The following is a 19,987-nucleotide window of genomic DNA, read 5'->3' as shown; positions in this document are numbered from 1 at the left end:
TGACAAAATAGTGTTTTCCGTTTGTCTGTAGAAATAAACCAGGGTTATGTACTACGACGTTACGTGCCGCTACGATTTTTAGAATATCTTCGTATGTCGCATAAATTTAATAGGGCTAGCTTCGACTAAGGGTGTTGCCGGCACTGGAATAATACTAAGGCGTATTCGTTAAGCACACTTGAAGGCGCTATTGAAAGTGTTTGAAGATGTTTCTTTCTTTGTTCTCAGGTTTGGCGGTAGCTAGCCCGGTGGTTAGTGCGTGAGTTGGTCGACAGAAGGCGTGTCGAGCGATCTCCATGATCTCGTGCGTGCGCTGCGGCAGCTGACACGAGCTGGATGACATGTCCGCGAAGAAGCACTCGCCGCAACCGAGTAAGTTTAATTTTAGCTTTATATTTATCAGATCGGATAGACGGACGGATATCGGATGACTTTATCGTACGACAACTAGTAGTTACTAACTATTACGGTTTTTAAAAATCAAATTAAACGTTTAAAAAATAGAATTCTTTAAAAACCGAATTTAACATTTTAAAACTCGAAGTCAATGTTTTAAAAATTACATTTAAATTTATATTAAACAAACTGGCCTCGAATTCCTCAGCGCAGAATTAAAAAATAAATAAAAAGTTGCCTATAATGTGCCTGCGCGCATCAGCTACCTTCCCACAAATTCCCGTTAAAATCGGTTCAGACATTCCGGAGATTACCCGAAACAAACGCAACCTTGCGGACAGACATACTTACAGATAGATAAAAAGACAAACAGAAAAAAAAAATTCAAAATTGGATACTGGACATTACATAAAGACATTCCAGTTTTATTCATATGTATACATGAATCTCTTTATATGTATACTTGTTCAAATATACTTACTAATTCCTAATTCTATAACTAATTGCTAATACTCATTAATATTTTTTTACAATATTTACTACAATTGATAATATCAACGTTTAAATAAATTAAACGGCGTTTTATTGAAACAACCCATTTTTATTTTAAGCTATTGCAACAGTTAAAAGTATATTGTTGATGTAAACATTGCGAGCTTTCAACGATAAGGTATACAAAAGCTCGTTCGTGTTACACTATAAGGCTCTGTGACATATCTGACATAGAGTAAAATCAGATAAGCTCCGGTCCCTTGTTATATTGTATTCCTTTTGCCGCCGTCATATTTCAAGATTACATGGCATTATTATAAAATACTAGCTTTTACCCGCGACTCCGTCCGCGCGGAATAAAAAAATAGAAAACGAGGTAAAAATTATCCTATGTCCGTTTCCTGGTTCTAAGCTACCTGCCCACCAATTTTCAGTCAAATCGATTCAGCCGTTCTTGAGTTATAAATAGTGTAACTAACACGACTTTCTTTTATATATATAGAGGTGAACTTATTATTTAATATTTACATTTGATACCAAATAGTGTGTTTTCGTTTTTCAAATACACATTACTTCATACAAAAACATTTTTATTTAATTTTTTTAGAGGGAATAAGAGAGATGAAAATGTTTTTGTTTTTAATTTTATTAATTTCATTTAATAATGGCAACCCTTTATTACACAAGTAAAGTATAGCATCAAGACCCAATAGAAAATAAAAAGTAACTTTAGAATGTGTAAATAAAATAGTTATTATAAAAATGAAACCGAAACAATGTCAATTAACCGTTAGATTAAAAAAAATAGAAAAGAAAAACACTAAACGCGTTACACAAAGGAACACGTGAGATGTCGTGACTCGAATGATTCCCAGGCGAACTCTACGCCGCAAATGTCGTATTTCTAATAGCTGGGTACTACGACTATTATTTATACTGGGTATTTAACTCCACTGGGTTTTTACAACATTTTACATGACGCAATGACGTTAAAGCATATTTTAGCGCTCTAACAATTTATGAAAATGTATAACTATTGTTTGTTGATAGATATTTTTATGAATGCCGCCTGTTTGCAATTTCGTATCAAAAGAATTCACAACGCGTTTCAATTCGGCAATTTATAATGGTCACACCTCATTGATAGGGACTGTCAGTCCATGATTTTTACCGGCTGTGCGGAAAATAACAGCTAATGAAGTATATAACCGGAAGTCTAATTTTAGTCCTCTTTCCCTTCCTATCTTTTGTTATTAAGAAAGAATGGGAAGGGGAAGTGGATTTGACGGAAGAGGGACTGAATACGAAGGAGCAATATTCTCTTTCTTTGCGTCCCCTCCTCCGTCGATAAGAGGTAGGCAACGAATCTTAAATTGCGGATGTCCATTTCGGCGAATTCTGGTGGCCGCTTACTCGTTTTTCACATGATATAAAAAAACAATTTGTGATTGAATTCATTCGACCTGTAATTTGATAAGTTATTATAATTTGCTTTGGTAAATTACAAGCTAGTGGCGTGATTTGACGATTACATACAAGATTTTAATAGAATCAATTAGTAACCAAGCATTTAATTCTAATAAAAACAGTGTAGCAATATAGAATACTAAAAATAACAGCCCCTCATTAAACCAGCACCACATTATCAATATTCCCACGTGAAAGCCTAGCGTGAGCTAAAGTTCACAGTTCATAGAATATTTATGCTAACTAGGACGACGTTATGCAGAATTGAGAAATTAAACGTAGAACCTTTCACAATGTCCAAGTAAGTCCTGAATAAGTAGAAATTTTTTATTAAAAAAAGACGGTGTTGTCGTTTTACAATCTCCAAATAAGCTGTGAAATGCAAACTGTTGTGACAGAAACTATAAATGTCAGTTAATTTATTTGTTAATTAGTTATCTAGCACTTGTTACTTGGAAATTGTTAATGAAATAAACTAGAAATAATATAAAACAATAAAATTCGTAATTTACAGATATAGACAGAAGTGGTTAATGCCAGATGTCCCCTAATATTTTACATTTAACAATAATATTATTACAAAGTACTGGAATGGCGGCCACGTACAGGTCGACGCAGCGTGGGCAGGCCTTTTTTTTTTTTTTTTAACGTCAGGAAATGCATTTACGCACCCCTACGCCGGGCTGTGCAATGGCGTAGGGAGTGTGGGACTCGCCGGCCGCAGAAGGCGACCGGAATACCCACTAAAACCTGACTGCCCTCCGACGCATTATGGCGGGGCCACGGGGACGCGTGAGCTTACTTCCGTGACCCCGCCTGGGCGTGGGCAGGCCTCCCGCAAGATGGACCGATGATCTGGTCAAGGTTGCGGGAGTATCCTGGATGCGGGTTGCACAGGACCGATTATCGTGACGATCTTTGGGGGAGGTCTATGCCCAGCAGTGGGCGTAACGAGGCTGAATGGATGGATGGATGGATAAAATTATTATGTGTACGCTCATGCTCTTTTCAATACTCATCTGTAGGATGGAAATAATTTCTGAAAAACGCATGAAATTCAACTATTCGATCTATTATAATGTATTAAATAAGTGTGTCATATCAAAATATGTTAAACTGTTAGGAGTTGATTCGTTTAATCAAAGCGACGCAATAAAATGACAAAGTTTGCAAGTCTTGCAATATCTGGATCTATGCCAAAGAGACCCTTACGTCTAGGTCTAGCTATGTCTTAACATGTTTTAGAAATGAATACTGTCCAAACGTAGATGAATAGATAAGGATTACTTCTTGTATATATGCTTCTTTTATAATTACAAATACACATATTATGCTCTTTAATAGATAGTTACATAAACACACTCGGAAACATTTAAAATGTTGCAATGGATTTCCATGAAGGTATCTTTAGCATGAAAAATATAAGGGATTGCTTATTTAACGACAACACCGGTCTTTGTAACTACACAAATCAGGTTGTTCAAGACAGATATTTTAGAAATATAAATGATGCAGGCTTGTTTTTCTTTATTTACCTTCATAACAAAATGTGAGGAAAAGTAGGTGATTTTTTCCGGAAACAAATGTTCGTTCATATGTTACTCTTGTTTCGAGAATCTCGTCAAATTAACATACAACGAAGCTCTTTGTTTATGTACTTTTGTATGTAATGAGTTTATCTTATGTAAATGTAATAGATTATTTTCATTCCAACGCCGTAATTTAGTAAACAAAGGAACGATGACTTTCATACTTGGCTATTATGATCATTCACCTTTTTTAGTTATTTTTCGAAAATTGCGAAGTGAAGTAAAGTATATCAAAAGATAATAAGTAAAAGATAAGAAAGGAAAGTAAAAGATTTAAAAGATGTTGGTCTGATTCATTTATTTTATTATTTTTTTTTCTTTTTTGTTTACTTTGTTGAAATAACACGCGGCTTGTAAAATAGGTCATATGACGAGTATGTCGAATGTAACAATATAAATAGTCAAAAAAAGCGAACAAAAAACTAACGAACTAAAACGTTTTAACGTATCTTTGTTGCAATAACAAAAGATAAAGAAACCAATACCTTTTGTATAGAATAAACTGTTTTTTTTAAATTACCTCGTTTTCGTACCTTTTATTGTCATGATCATGATTACGAAGCATTTATTCGAGGTTATATGACCGTAGAACTCCACTACTTGACACTTCTGTTAACACATATTGGTATGTAACATAAAATCTTAATAATATTATAAACTAGCTTTTACCCGCGACTCCGTCCGCGCGGAATAAAAAAATAGAAAACGGGGTAAAAATTATCCTATGTCCGTTTCCTGGTTCTAAGCTACCTGCCCACCAATTTTCAGTCAAATCGATTCAGCCGTTCTTGAGTTATAAATAGTGTAACTAACACGACTTTCTTTTATATATATAGATGCGAATGTTTGGATGGATGGATGTTTGTTTGAAAGTATCTCAAGAATGGCTCAACAGATCTTGATTAAATTTGGAATAAATTTAGAGCATAGTCTGGAAGAACACATAGGCTACTATTTTTTTTAATACCACGCGGACGGAGTCGCTGGCGAAAGCTAGTAGAATTAAAAGAATGACTACAATCACTATTTAAAACGTAAAAAAACTTTAGTTTACTTAACTGGGACTTTTCACTTTAATAGTATCTTAATCTAAATTAATAATTTATTGATAATATTGAACAAATAATTTATCAAGAAAAATATTACGTGACATAATATAGACAAAGAAAAACACAATTTATTCCCATCACGTAACATAAAGAACGTGACATACCTAGAAATGACTCGTAAACATAATTTAATATTATTTTTGTTAGTAAGCAGAAATACTCGTAATCAAATAATTTTTCGATACTACTAATTTGTCTAGACTTAATCACGTACAAACATTTTGTATTGGACCCTCTCACACTATTTCCTTTAAAAAAACTAACTAGACTCAGAGTAACATCCAAAAGTCTAAATAAACAATAACAATGAAAGTAAAATGAAGCAAAAAATTACAATAAAAACGAAAAACATTCTTAGATTTTTGAGAACAAACTACACAATTTTTATTAAATTCTGTTCAATTGTTTAAAAATGATTAGAGAACAAACATATAACTGAAAAAAAGTTTTTAATTTGTATAATAAAAAAATAGTCATCCGTTCGAAGTTCAAAAAAATGCTAATAATTAAAATTCAAAATGTAAACAGACTACCAACATGTTAATTATATGTTGAAACAAACTTCATCATGTTGATGTGCTACTTAATGTGATAGAGGGGAACTGGGCGTTTATCAGATTTATCCCACGTTAAATATATCTCAACATGTTGGTGCATGTCCACGCTTGGGGGACGTTTAACATAATTGTAGTCGATAAGATAGTGACTATATGTTGAAAGTGTAGGCTTTGATTGAATATGAGTTAGAATGTAGGAAAAAGCAACGATAATCTATATATATAAAAGAAAGTCGTGTTAGTTACACCATTTATAACTCAAGAACGGCTGAATCGATTTGACTGAAAATTGGTGGGCAGGTAGCTTAGAACCAGGAAACGGACATAGGACATTTTTTACCCCGTTTTCTATTTTTTATTCCGCACGGACGGAGTCGCGGGTAAAAGCTAGTAGTATATAAAATATGTTACGATAGTATAACTCTCACCATTTTGGAAACCATATATTTTTTGTACAAGTAATACCACGATTTCTTTTGATAGCTTAATCCCTACGAGACTATAAAAGCCTCATTACTTAGATACTGTGTAAACATTTAGATTTAAGCTACAGCAGGAATAAGCCAGAAGCGTAAGAGAAAACACTTTAAATGAATAGTAAAACAGCTTGGAATAAATGTGTGCTTAATACATGTTACCTCGTAAGTTATATAAGTAACCTACTTGGCTTATTGATAGTGTATTAAAATAACTCATTTCAACACTTTTGATGTACTAGAAAAGCAATTTAGTTTAACTAATAACAATACATAACAGTAACAGTGGTAGATATCAGTAATAACAGAATCTGTTGCTAGAATTTATTTGCTCGTCCGGTGTAATACCACGACCACACAGACATGCGACAAATGGAAACAATTCTGCGTACACTATGATGAGTGTGCGTTCCGGAAATCTAATTGTAGTCCTCTTTTCCTTTCCATCCTTCTTTTAAGGAAGGAATGGGAAGAGGAAGTGGATTTGACGGAGAACGGGACGCATAGGAAGGGGAAATATTCTCTGTTTGTGCATCTTCTCAGCTACAATTTCGAATGTCTATAGACAGCGGTCGCTTCACTATTTAGGTAAATACAGGTGGTCGTTTGCTCGTTTGCCAACCTATACTAAATAAAAAATGATCGTTATTTTATAAAGTAACAAGGGTAAATTGAGTGTAAGCTCTCATTCGTACAATAAGTGTGAACCGTATCATAGCGGATTACCTTCCTTTGTACGCCAACTGACTGCATCTTACAGCTCAGTGAATTTTATATCGGGAATTAAATGGTGCTTTCTTATTCATAATGCTTTTAATTCAGAAAATATTCTGTTTGAAAGATAATTTAAAATGTGTCCACAATCATGTTAACTTACTATGTTAATTTAACATCTATATATATAAAAGAAAGTCGTGTTAGTTACACTATTTATAACTCAAGAACGGCTGAATCGATTTGACTGAAAATTGGTGGGCAGGTAGCTTAGAACCAGGAAACGGACATAGGATAATTTTTACCCCGTTTTCTATTTTTTATTCCGCGCGGACGGAGTCGCGGGGAAAAGCTAGTTAACATTAAAAATGAAAAGTTTGTTTCTGCCAACTTTAGAACGAATAAAAGGATCTAGATTAAAATGGGAGATAGATTAACGAGAGATACAAATTTAATTTTTAAATTTTGGAACGAATTTAATATTAAAAAAAGAGACTCCAACAAAAACATAACACGAATACTGACTCAGTTTAATATTACGGAAAATCCCATGTGATTTCAAACGTAGGCGTGTTATAAATAAACGTAATAAGGTTAGATCCTGGTGTTTTATTACCGGATAAGCCTCACTCGACTTAAGGAATTCCTTTGAAATCTAAATAAGGGGTGATATCGAGGAATGGTGAAGATTTAGCAATTTATTTTTCGATCAAGATAAGAAATAAACTTGTAAATTTACGTGTTTGCCTTTTATGATACTTTTTCTTAGAATGTACGACTAAAAAGGTAGACAACCGAAGAATTTATGTATGGATTGTGTGAAAGGAAACATACGTAAGGAGTGAATTTAGATATGAAAGCTAATAGAGATGCCGTACATATTAGAGTAGTACATACTCCAGCCAACTCTCCGTAGAGCAAGATGATGATAATTTTTTACTGTACAAAAAAGTTAATACTCGTTTAAGCTGACCGTTTGATTTGAAAAACAACGATATTTTTAAATATTAAAACTATAATTATTACTGGTCTTTATTTTGGTCACACTTATCCTTTTAGGAAACAGAGGTGAAAATATGTTTTTATGAAGGTTTATCAGCAGTGGAAACTATTACAAGTGGATAGGATATTTTATAAGTGGAATTGGATCTCTGACTTTGGACTTACTTATCGAATAGAATACAGAATTATAAAATAGTAGCTGATCCAACAATATTAATATTTGAATTTATATATTCCGCTCACCTTTCGCATTTTTTTCTTTCATAACTTTGTCCTGACAATAATAAACAAAACAAAAAAGAAATATAGCAAAATATGTCCATCCTTTCGCGCGTGATGCGATATGTATCTTAATAATTTAAATTGTATTTCGACACAGACTATTTTATTCATTACATTGTAATTTCCTAGAATTATTAATGCAATTTGAAGCCACACCGAGCCCTAGTTTCCAGTCGTATAATGCTTTTAAAATAATTACTATGGCTTGTGTCATGAAACGTTTTACTTATTAATATTCGTGACTTTAATTTTGTTCAAGATGCAACTCACATATTGTAATCACTTAGGTCGTTAGATGGCGTAGTGTTCTTATTAGATCGCACTATGGTTTGGTTAGCGTGGTAATGTATACGGACCGCGAGTTAAAAATAAAGACACGCTCAGATCAGAATACAGTTGTGGTTTTATTTCATTATTGACCCTTCTAGTAGTTCACAAATTTCGAGGAGCTGTCAAGAAAACACGCGAAGTGTTAAACATTTGGTCCTGAACGAGCCGAATTGTTCCCGGTATTGTTTGGATTCGTGGCTCATTTGGCCACACCAGCGTGTACTCGCAGTGGATCGCTGCAAAGGAGTACGCGTCATCGCCAGGAGGTAGCAGTTCACAAGCGCCTACCGGTGGAGTTCAAGACAAGGTCAACGGGCGTCACAGAGGGCGCCACCCGACACTTGGACGTGACGCATATCAATCACAGAGTGAGTGAGTCAGTGAAGTGCAACTGTAAGTACAATTTAATACATACAATAAATAGTGCAAGTGAATTAGATCAAGAGATTTTGAACCTTATATACATGAAGATTTTAACTTAGAAAATTGTTGAAGAAATAGAATTTAGAAATTCGTTTGAACTTTAAATTAGTAGATTTTAGTTGTTAATTGTTTTAGTTATAATACTGTGTGCATGTTAGACTTAGTGTAATTTTATACAAAAACGGAGGAACGGGGAATCTATGCCGATTTCTGCGGGTAGTAAACTTACCTTTTAAACACTTGTAAACGTTTTTGCATTATTTTAAATTTATGTTGCTTATAATCATTTTCATATTTTACATGTGTATAATATAAAGTATTCTATTTATTTGCTTTAGAAACTTAGTTGTAGTTTGCTGTATTTAATATTTATTGCTTATTAGATCAATCTCGAATGTTCAAATAATTTTAGTGTAAAGGTTTTTGTATACAAATATTATAATGGAGGGTTTAGTTAATGTTTTAAAGGACATTCAGAATGTCATACAAAGAGGTTTCACTAATTTTAAAAAGAATCCCAAGGATAGGTTAACCGTAGAATATATGGAAACAAGACTTGAATTATTAGAAAACGATTGGGCACGGTTTAAAGAAAACAATACTAAATTACATGAAAAGTTCAAAGCTGAAGAATGTAAAACATTGGTAGACATGTATGATAGTACGGAAGAGTCATATATTACTTATAAGTGTTTACTCAAATCATTGTTAAATAAATGTAGGTCGGTCAATTCGTCAGAAAAAACTGGTTCAAATGATACTTCCAAGTGCAAAGGTTCAGTTAAGTTACCTAAAATCACTATACCCACATTTAGTGGTAAATATAGCGAATGGACGACATTTCGGGATTTATTTTTGTGCCTTGTAGATAAAAATGAGAGTTTAGACAATGTAGAAAAGATGCATTACTTAAAATCGCACCTTACGGGCGAAGCAGAACAATTTGTAAGACATAAAGAAATTTCTGACTTGAATTACGCCCAGTGTTGGGCCAAGTTAGAAAAACGCTATAGTAATAAAAAATATCTCTCAAATTGTATTCTAAAAAGATTGTTTAGTCAAAAGCGTATGTTAGTTGAGTCTGCCGCTGGTCTCAAAGAGTTGCTCGACACAACAAATGATTGTCTTAGTGCGCTTACTAATTTAAATGTCGATGTATCTACATGGGATATTATCATCATTCACATAGTCACTTTTAAACTTGATCCCGAAACTCGGAAACAATGGGAGTTAACTACAAATAGTAACGACATTAATGAATTACCTACCTACGAACAATTTGCCACCTTTTTAGAGAATCGTTTTCGCGCCTTTGAAAGGATAGAGCCAAACAAGGTTCATCAGGTCACCAGGTCCCATGTTCCTAAGGCAATGGTAACGACAAGTTCAAGCAAGATTCGCTGTGAATATTGCTCTGATTCACACAAATTGTGTTTCTGTAAGAAGTTCGCGAACCAAACAGTTGACTCAAGACGGGACTTTGTTGTAAAACATAACATATGTTTTAATTGTTTGGGTAGCAATCATAGTGTTTACAATTGTAAGAAACAGACAAATTGTAAAGTGTGTCTAAAACGGCACCATTCTTTACTACACCCAAGTGGTGAGTCCGTAAAGAAAGATCAGGATATACGAGCTAATGTGATGACTGTTGATGCTAGCTCTTCGGCTAGTGTTGATCATGTTGTTGCGTGTTTATCTACCAATAAAGTACCTAGAACTCGACAGGTTTTATTAGCTACAGCACTGGTTAAAGCAGAGTCCAAGGGGGGTGACTTTCAGTTGGTAAGAGTATTGCTTGACCAAGGCTCTCAAGCATGCTTAATCACTGAGGCCACAGTTCAATACCTAAGACTTCCTAAAATTCCAATTCAAGGAATTGTGTCTGGCTTAGGTAATAGTTCAACTGTTGCAAGGTACATGGTACAAATAAAAATTCAATCTCGGATAGATCCGCACTTCAATTTACAAGTAACAGCTTACGTGTTGACGAAAATTACGTCTTATTTACCGGAGCAGAGCATAAATAAAGATATTTTAAAATGTATCAATATATCAAGTAATGATCTAGCCGATCCCCAGTTCAACCAACCTAATAAAATTGATATTTTATTAGGAGCTGATGCTTACAGCTGCATTCTGAAGGAAGGTATAAGGAGAAGTCCATCAAGTAACTTGATCGCGCAGAACACCAATTTCGGATGGATCTTATCAGGTGCTGTAAATAATTCAAATGAAAATTCTAACTTCACACACAATAATATTAATGTAATGCATACACAAATAAGAGAAGAAGATGTTCTCAAGCGATTCTGGGAAATTGAAGAACAAATTAATAATAAAAAGATACTTACCCCAGATGAACAAAAATGTGAAGAATTTTATACCGCTACTACCTCAAGACGAGAAGATGGTAGATACGTAGTAAGATTACCATTCCGCATTGAGGACCCTCAATTTGAAGATACTCGTTCCGTAGCTGAAATAAGATTTAAATCATTAGAAAAAAGGTTAGAAAAGGACAAGGAGCTAAAGGAAAAGTACACTAGTGTAATAAAAGAATACTTACAATTGGATCACATGAGACCTGTAAATGATAATAAAGGGGATGTTGCTGTATACTTACCTCACCATGCAGTGATACGGAATGACAAAACAACTACCAAGGTAAGGGTAGTCTTCAATGCATCGGAAAAATATAAGTCAGGTGTTTCGTTAAATGATACACTCATAGCCGGTCCATCATTGCAAGCAGACTTGAGACATACTGTGTTGAGATGGAGAGTTCATCCTATTGGTCTAGTGGCAGATATTGTTAAAATGTACCGTCAGATAAGGATAGCTGATGAGGACACCAAATACCAACGAATACTCTGGCGTGATAGTCCAAATAAAGAAATAAAGGATTACGAATTGCTGACAGTAACGTTTGGAACCACTTCAGCTCCTTACCAGGCAGTCAGAACACTTCACCAGATTGTTTACGATGAAGGTAAAGTATATCCGCTAGCAGCCGAGAAGGTTTTAAATTGCTTTTACATGGATGATTTGATGACTGGATGCTATAATGTAGAAGAAGGACTAGCAATTTATAAGGAAATGACAGAATTGTTAGGAAAGGGGGGATTTTTATTGCAAAAGTGGAACAGTAATAATGAGGAAATTATAAATAAGATAAATGAAGCAGAGAGGCAAGGAATACAAAATCAATTAGATCAAAAGCAAATAGTTCAACAACAAGGAGGTCAAAAACAAATAGATCAATGTACGGAAATGGAAACTAGAACAAGCCAACAAGGAGAAAAAAATAATAAGGACATAGAAGATAAGGGAATAGATCATAAAATAGACAATGTTATTAAAATTTTAGGACTATCTTGGAACCGCAGCATAGATGCATTCCAGTATACGGTGAATCTTCCACCGCAGACAACTGCACCTGTAACAAAAAGAGCTGTAATTTCAAATATAGCACGTTTGTTCGATCCTCTAGGATGGCTAGCTCCGAGTGTAGTGATAGCAAAAATATTTATCCAAAAATTATGGCTCGCTGGAATTGAGTGGGATGAAGAATTAAATCCTGAGTTGAAACAAGAATGGAATACTTACCGACAGGAATTGTCTCATCTTACCCAGATCGCCATTCCACGCTGGCTTGGCACGAACTCCAACGATGACCGCGAGCTACATGGTTTTTGTGACGCTTCTAAGGCAGCCTACTCAGCTGTGGTATACTTGCGAATGACGGATGTCACAGGCAAGGTCAACATTGCCTTGTTAGTTGCAAAGACTAGAGTTGCCCCTATAAAGCAGATCAGCATTCCTCGTTTGGAATTGTGTGGAGCAGTGCTCCTTTCAAAATTATTGATGGAAACGGCGGAGGTATTGCAGATTTCAACGAATAAAATCTTCGCTTGGACAGATTCTACTGTTGTTTTAGCTTGGCTAAATAGTCACCCAAGCAGATGGAAAACGTTCGTGGCCAATCGCACATCTGAGATATTGACTTCAATGCAACCATCTCAATGGTTCCATGTGTCAACGACGGAAAACCCGGCAGACTGTGCATCAAGAGGACTTTTACCCAGTTTGCTTGTAGAGAATTCCCTTTGGTTTTCTGGACCAACTTTTCTTAGTTCAACCATTATTTATAAAAAGCAAGATGTTCTGAAAACGGACTTAGAGCAAACATTAAAAGTTTATGCTGTTGTAGCTTCAAGCAAGGATTGTGATATATTTCAAACTTTTGAAAGATATTCCTCTTTATCAAAACTACTACGAGTAATTGCATATTGTCGTCGATTTAAAAATAAAGGTAAAAACGATACTGACTATTTACAGAAAAAAGAACTCGAAAAGGCATTAGAATGCTGTATAAGAAGAACACAGGAAGATACTTTTAAGGAAGAATATGTACAATTGCAAGACAAAGGGTTCTTACGGCTAAAGAAAAGTAAGTTAAAGTCATTGTGCCCTTATTTAGACGAAAACGGTTTGATTAGAGTAAAGGGTAGACTAGAGAAATCTTCGCTAGACGAACAGATGAAGCATCCAATAGTATTGCCAAACAACGCACATCTTACTCGCTTAATAGTAGCCGACGCTCACATCAAGACACTACACGGAGGTAATCAGCTCATGCTAAACTATTTAAGATCAGCCTACTGGATACTTGGAGCAAGAAATTTAGTTAAAAGGCACATTAACAAATGCGTGACCTGTGCTAAGCAAAGAGCCAGTACCAAGGCCCAAATAATGGGTGACCTTCCGTCTGTCAGATGTAACCCGTCGAGACCGTTCTTGCACAGTGGTGTTGACTACGCAGGTCCTATAAATGTAAGGACAACAAAGGGTCGTGGTCACCATTCATATAAAGGCTACATATGTCTGTTTGTTTGTATGTCTACGCGCGCTTTACATCTAGAAGTAGTCAGTGACATGGGTACGCAAGCATTTTTAGCGGCCTTTAGACGGTTTGTGTCTAGACGTGGTCATTGTGCCAAACTTTATAGTGACAACGGCACTACATTTGTAGGCGCTTCGAGAGAGTTACAGCGACTCGCGCCATATCAAACTTCTATAGCACAACATTTAGAGGCGAACAACACTGAATGGCATTTCATTCCCCCACATGCTCCCAACTTCGGTGGGTTGTGGGAAGCGGGAGTGAAATCAACAAAGTTTCACCTCAAACGGGTTATCGGTGATGCGACACTTACCTATGAAGAGCTTACAACACTTCTTACCCAAGTCGAAGCTTGCCTGAATTCGCGACCGATAAGTGTTATGAATCTTAATGATCCTGGAGAACCAATACCATTGACCCCAGGACACTTTCTAATCGGTGAACCTATAATTTCAATACCAGAGTACACTAATTACGAAAGTTCAAATGTTCATTCTCTAACACGATGGCAATTTGTTCAGAGGATGTTGCAATCATTTTGGAGACGTTGGTCTCAAGAATATTTAAGCAATTTAATGCATCGTTATAAATGGTCGTCCAAGGCTCAAGAACCAAAGATTGGTGATATCGTTCTTATAAAAGAAGACGATATGCCTCCTAGTCGTTGGTTGATGGGTCGTATTATAGAGAAACATCCCGGTGATGATAAAATCACTCGTGTAGTTACGTTGCGCACAAAATCATCTAGTATTATAAAAAGGCCAACTAATAAACTGTGTATTTTACCAGTATTCGAAGAATGACATAGTACTTTTCTTAAATCATGTTCTTTTTTATTATTATTTTTTTTTGCATCTTATTTTTCTTACTAGTTTGTAATCATTATATAAAGTATTGGTTAATTTCAACATGTTCAATTGTCTCTTATGCGTAATATTGTCAATAAACTTTATAAAAAATAATGTATCACAAATCTAAATCAACGGCATGTTTATAATCATTGGCATATTATCAAGGACATTCTTCCACTAAATGTCCTTGGTGGGCGCTATGTTCAAGATGCAACTCACATATTGTAATCACTTAGGTCGTTAGATGGCGTAGTGTTCTTATTAGATCGCACTATGGTTTGGTTAGCGTGGTAATGTATACGGACCGCGAGTTAAAAATAAAGACACGCTCAGATCAGAATACAGTTGTGGTTTTATTTCATTATTGACCCTTCTAGTAGTTCACAAATTTCGAGGAGCTGTCAAGAAAACACGCGAAGTGTTAAACAAATTTTAGCATTGTTTTATTGCGACACACACGTTTTTAGAGTCGAGGACTTTTATTTTCTACCCATTTAGGTGAAATATTTGACGCTTACATTGCAATTAGGTTGAAAACTAAGTGCAAAGGAAATCAAATTCTTTAACTATATTATTCATCATTTTGAAATATGACCGATATAATTGAAACTTACATTCACAGTAGTTAGTATAGTTGGGCCAATTTAATAAATCATATTTGACACATGGATGTAAGAACTGATCGAACAAACATATCGACATCCCTGTCATTATCTTTGACAAAACAAAGATAACAATATGTTTTAAAAGGTTTTATTTTCAGAAACCCACAGTAAATTGATCCAACTATAGTTGTCTATAGTTAAGAAATATGGTTTCAACACTTATGTTTAGCTAACGAACATGTATTCACAGATTATATGACTATACTAGCGAAAGAGGTACAATGGACAGTGTTAGAAGAAAATCCTTAACTTTTAGCGTATACGCTTTTGACCAGTGTAGCTTTTTATAAATACTGTATGTAGTTAATTCATTAATAACTCATTTTCATTTACCAAAGTCGGCAAAAATGAAATTCAGTAGAAGTTTCGTGACCTTAATTATTGTGCGTGCGGTCATGACATGAGTTTTGTTTAATAAACGAAATTGCGTGTTAAATTTTTAATATTATTAAAAATACACCAAAGGATAAAACACTGGCTAAAATATTACAAAACTTAAATTAGTAGCATTCGTTTGGTTATTTTTTACTACTGATATTATAAAACCATAGATCATAAGTGGGATACGAATTTAATTCTTTCACCACACACGTGAGTTACGAATGTAGAAATGTTTAACCATTTGTAAATTTAAATAACCGTATAAAAACGTGAATAATATGTTAACACCAAGTTTTACATTGAATACATATGAGAAAGGATTCCTTGTGATCCCTAAAGTGAAGCACGCTCGTATTAAACTTAAAAGCTTTATTTTACTACACAACAAGATTTATATCAATAGCTGTTAAAATGAGAACTTTTTGTCTGAACTATTATTATATTACCAACTAGCAGTTGCCCGACATTTCGCCCGCGCGAACTAAAAAAAAGTTTTGTAATAAATGTAGTCTGTCACCCAGACATAGTGTAGTAGTGTAGCTTTCCAACAGTATAAGAAATTTTTAAATCAACTCAGTAGTTTCGGAGCCTATTATTGCAAACAATAATACCTATCATTCCTCTTCATAATATAAGTATAGACTATACTTACATTGTAAAGATGTAATGTCTGAAGTATACGTTTGTAGGGAACTGCCAAAACACTGACACAAAATATAACACCATATTTTGCATTCATTTTTCCACATTAAGGACAGTAACGTGTAACTAGTAATCAATTTTGAAAACCAAGAAAATAAGAGCGAGAAAAGAATAATTAAATATTACTTATTACAGTTCAACCTGGATAAGCGAGGAACCTCTATAAGCGAGAGTTATTGTCCGTCATTGTCTTCACACAGACAACCTTCATAAGCGAGAAATTCAGGTTAGAGAGAAACCTCTATAAACAAGAAAAATATTGTGGTCCCTTCGTCTCTCGCTTAGCCAGGTTTTACTTTATTAATATATAAATTAGATTATTATAAAAAACCAAACTTTTCTTTAACTAAATTAACTCATAAAACTTCGTTGGCTCCCGCATACATAAAATTATTAAACAACGCGTAATGCGACAAGGTTCTATTCAAAGTTAGTAATTTAATTCTATCCCGTGACCATTTTAAGTTACGCTGTGTAAATATCTATGTCGGATAACTTGATTTAACTAGACCTTAGTTTAGCTTTATCATATTTGAATCATTCCAGAGAATTGAGTACTTTCAATGGTTTTTTTTAAACCTAGGTTTTTTTATTTCATACCAAATAACATTTAAGCATTTTTATCTACTGAGTAAGATTCAAAATGACTACTAATGTATTAGAATATAACAAACAAATCTTCCTTTTTGTACAATTTACAGACGAGAACAATTGAAAGCATTGCAACTAAAAGCCTGCAATTTCTTTTCTTGGTGACTTCATTTGATAGAAGTCGCAGCCGTTTCGTTGATATATACATAGAATTTTCTTTTCAAAAGCAATTTAAATCAGGTACTAAATTATGCCACGAACACAAAGGTTTATTCTTTGTAGAAAAGTTCTATTTTCGTTTTATTATGCAAATTTACTAAAGTACACCTTGTTAGGTAGATTGGAGGAAAAGGTTTTCCTTGTTTTTATTCTTGAATTTAGAACGTAGAGTATATTGTTTCAAAATAAGTAACGACCTCTATTTTCCTCTGCGGTAAAACACATTTTACAGATAAACAGAACATATAGAACGATTTTTATATCTTAAAACCTATTTCATTATTATAATACTATAAGTATATCCCTAAGTAAATAGCCTATATTTAACACTAGCTTTTGGCCGCGAGTTCATTCGCGAGGAATTAAAAAAAAAATAGTAAGTAGCCTATGTGTTCTTCTAGATTATGTTCTACGTCTGTGTCAAATTGCATCGAGATACGTTAAACGGTTTTGGAGATACATGGTGAAAAATATCCATCCATCCATCTCAACTATCGCATTTATAATATTAATAAGCCTATGCTTTTAAATGTAAAAAAGTCCACATATGTATAATTTGTTGTATTGTTTGTCAGAGCGGTCGGAGGCGCTGAGCGGGCGGCTGAGCAAGTCTGCGTCGGAGCTATCATGTTCATCCCCGCAAAGCGGACCAGCGCCGCCACGTGCGCGCTCCGCACACCACCACGCGCCGCTCTCGGTTGTACACCGCACGCATCACTTCTTCACCAACTTAAAGGTATAAATCAATTCAAATATATCGGCGGTTCAAGGTAACTCCACTAGCTTTTACGCTTCGATACTCCTAAATTGTGTTCTGCACTGCGACACAAACGATGTTACGGGCCGCTAAGATATTATAACCTCAATATTTACTGTAATAGGTTCCACTGCAAAAGCCCATGTGTAATCTAGAACGTTTATTTCCTACACATTTCACGCTCACAATTACACCTTTTAAGTTGACAGTTTGCTGTTCAATATTCGATCCTAAATGATCCATATTGTCCAAGAAAAAGTCCATAAAGTCCAAGAAAATAGATACTGATATAAATAAATATATGTATTTACATTGTTTACCTTCTTATTATTTTTGTGCTATAGTTTCGAAGTTCGAAAATTTATTTTACTTGACTAATTAAGCCCCTTATGCTTATCGTTAATCGTTAAATTAAAAACGACTATTGTTATTTTTCTTTAAATGTTATAATAATATTTATTATAATATTTACTGTACAAAAATGTCGCAAAAGAACTTATATAATTACAATATTAACCATTGTACTGTTGCAATTTCATTAATTGTAGAAACGTGTTAATATCGTGTGCAAATTGCGGTATAGTTATTCATTCAAGCTGTTAGGGTTCGATAAAATATGAATTACTTATAGTTGTTACATATTGCAAGTGGCGTGGTGGGAAATAGGCGTATTTATACATGTGTCATCATTATGTGTCATCATTATTATTTTCAATTCAAATGAAACGTAATATTTATAACACTACTAGGTGTCGCCGAGTCCGTCCGCGCGGAATTAAACAAAAAACATGATATGTAGCATATGTATTCTTCCAGACTATGATCTACATCTGTGTCAAATTTCATCAAGAACCGTTGAGCCGTTCCGGAGTTTGGTTCCGTTCATCTAAACTTTTGCATTTATAATATTAGTAAGATTTAAAAATCGAATTTGTAAGAAATATGATATCTGGATGTATATAAATCTATGGTTCTCTCACCCTCCAGAGTCGGTGGCAGAGGAGTCGTAGTCGCGAGCGGTGTCCGGCGGGGACAACGTTTTCGTTGGCGCCGGGGCCCGACAGCAGCGGCAATGAGTACGCCGACCACAGCTCCGAGCACAGCACGCCCGCGCACTCGCCACGGCATCGGATAAAGAAAGGCGAGTCTAGTATATGTTGATTATCACTTCTGGCAGTAAAACATGGAGGCGTTTACACGGCACGTTGATGAGTGAACACCGTGTACTCGACAAATATCCATGGACGGCTACCACGCGTGGACTGCGAGTAAACGACGCGCAGTTTATTAGACGAAGGAGATGAATATAACAAGACTTCCCGTTGTGAGGCATTATTTTAAAGCAACATCACTTCTCCATTTTGCTTAAGCTGTCTCACAGCGGTAGTACTGGCGTTATATTATTATTATTATTATTATTATTATTATATTAGGTAGGTACGACGCGGATGGGCGACCGCTCAGGGCGCTGGACAGAAAATCAGTGACCCTGAGGGTAGGTAGAAATTACGGATTTCCATTTGACGCTATATTCGAAAAATCAAGATATTTTAATATTCATGTGAACTGGAATTTTTATATCAATAACAATACCAGCAGATACAATAAATTGGGTTTTATCAAATTTTATAAACGCATTGTATTTTGTTTTTATAACACCATCTCTTGGGGCACAAAGAAATATTTAAAACCGCGCCATCTAGTGACGCTTGTACCATTCTTATTAGCGCCTCCTTGCTTTGTCCTTTTTTGGAATTAAGTTCGAAAACCTTGTTAAAGATGGCAGAATATTAAGAAAAATGTTGATCTGAAACAAAAACTGCTTAATAAACAATTGTCATAGATTACACTTTGTATTTTTTTGTTCATTTGAATTTAAAAAAGTTGTAAAATTTAATCAAATGGACCTTAAATTACGATTAACGATAATGCTTTTTATTTCTTTATTCGAGGCTTTGTAGGCATTTATATAACCCACTATATACACATTGTACTAAATCAAAATTATATTGTGACGTACAAAAAAAAAATTACTCAATTACTAAAGTGCAGAAGTCATTAATCATATCAAACAGGTT

The 19,987-nt window shown here is 34.7% G+C and overlaps 1 protein-coding gene across 2 annotated transcripts in view; it reads left to right on the top strand.

Annotated features, from left to right (window-relative positions):
* Positions 1–251: 251 nt before the first annotated feature.
* Positions 252–19,987, top strand: part of LOC106721072 (multiple C2 and transmembrane domain-containing protein) — a 54,381-nt gene continuing 34,645 nt past the window's right edge. For both annotated transcript variants that reach the window (XM_045684316.1, XM_045684317.1), the window contains exons 1-3: positions 252–372; positions 17,728–17,888; positions 18,897–19,050. In XM_045684316.1, the coding sequence (XP_045540272.1) occupies positions 342–372; positions 17,728–17,888; positions 18,897–19,050 (346 nt within the window). In that variant the 5' untranslated portion in view covers positions 252–341. The remainder of the gene's footprint in view (positions 373–17,727; positions 17,889–18,896; positions 19,051–19,987) is intronic.

This window comes from Papilio machaon, chromosome 25, assembly GCF_912999745.1.
Source record: "Papilio machaon chromosome 25, ilPapMach1.1, whole genome shotgun sequence".
NCBI classification, from domain to species: Eukaryota; Metazoa; Arthropoda; class Insecta; order Lepidoptera; family Papilionidae; genus Papilio; species Papilio machaon.
This window is presented reverse-complemented; position numbering and strand designations above follow the sequence as displayed.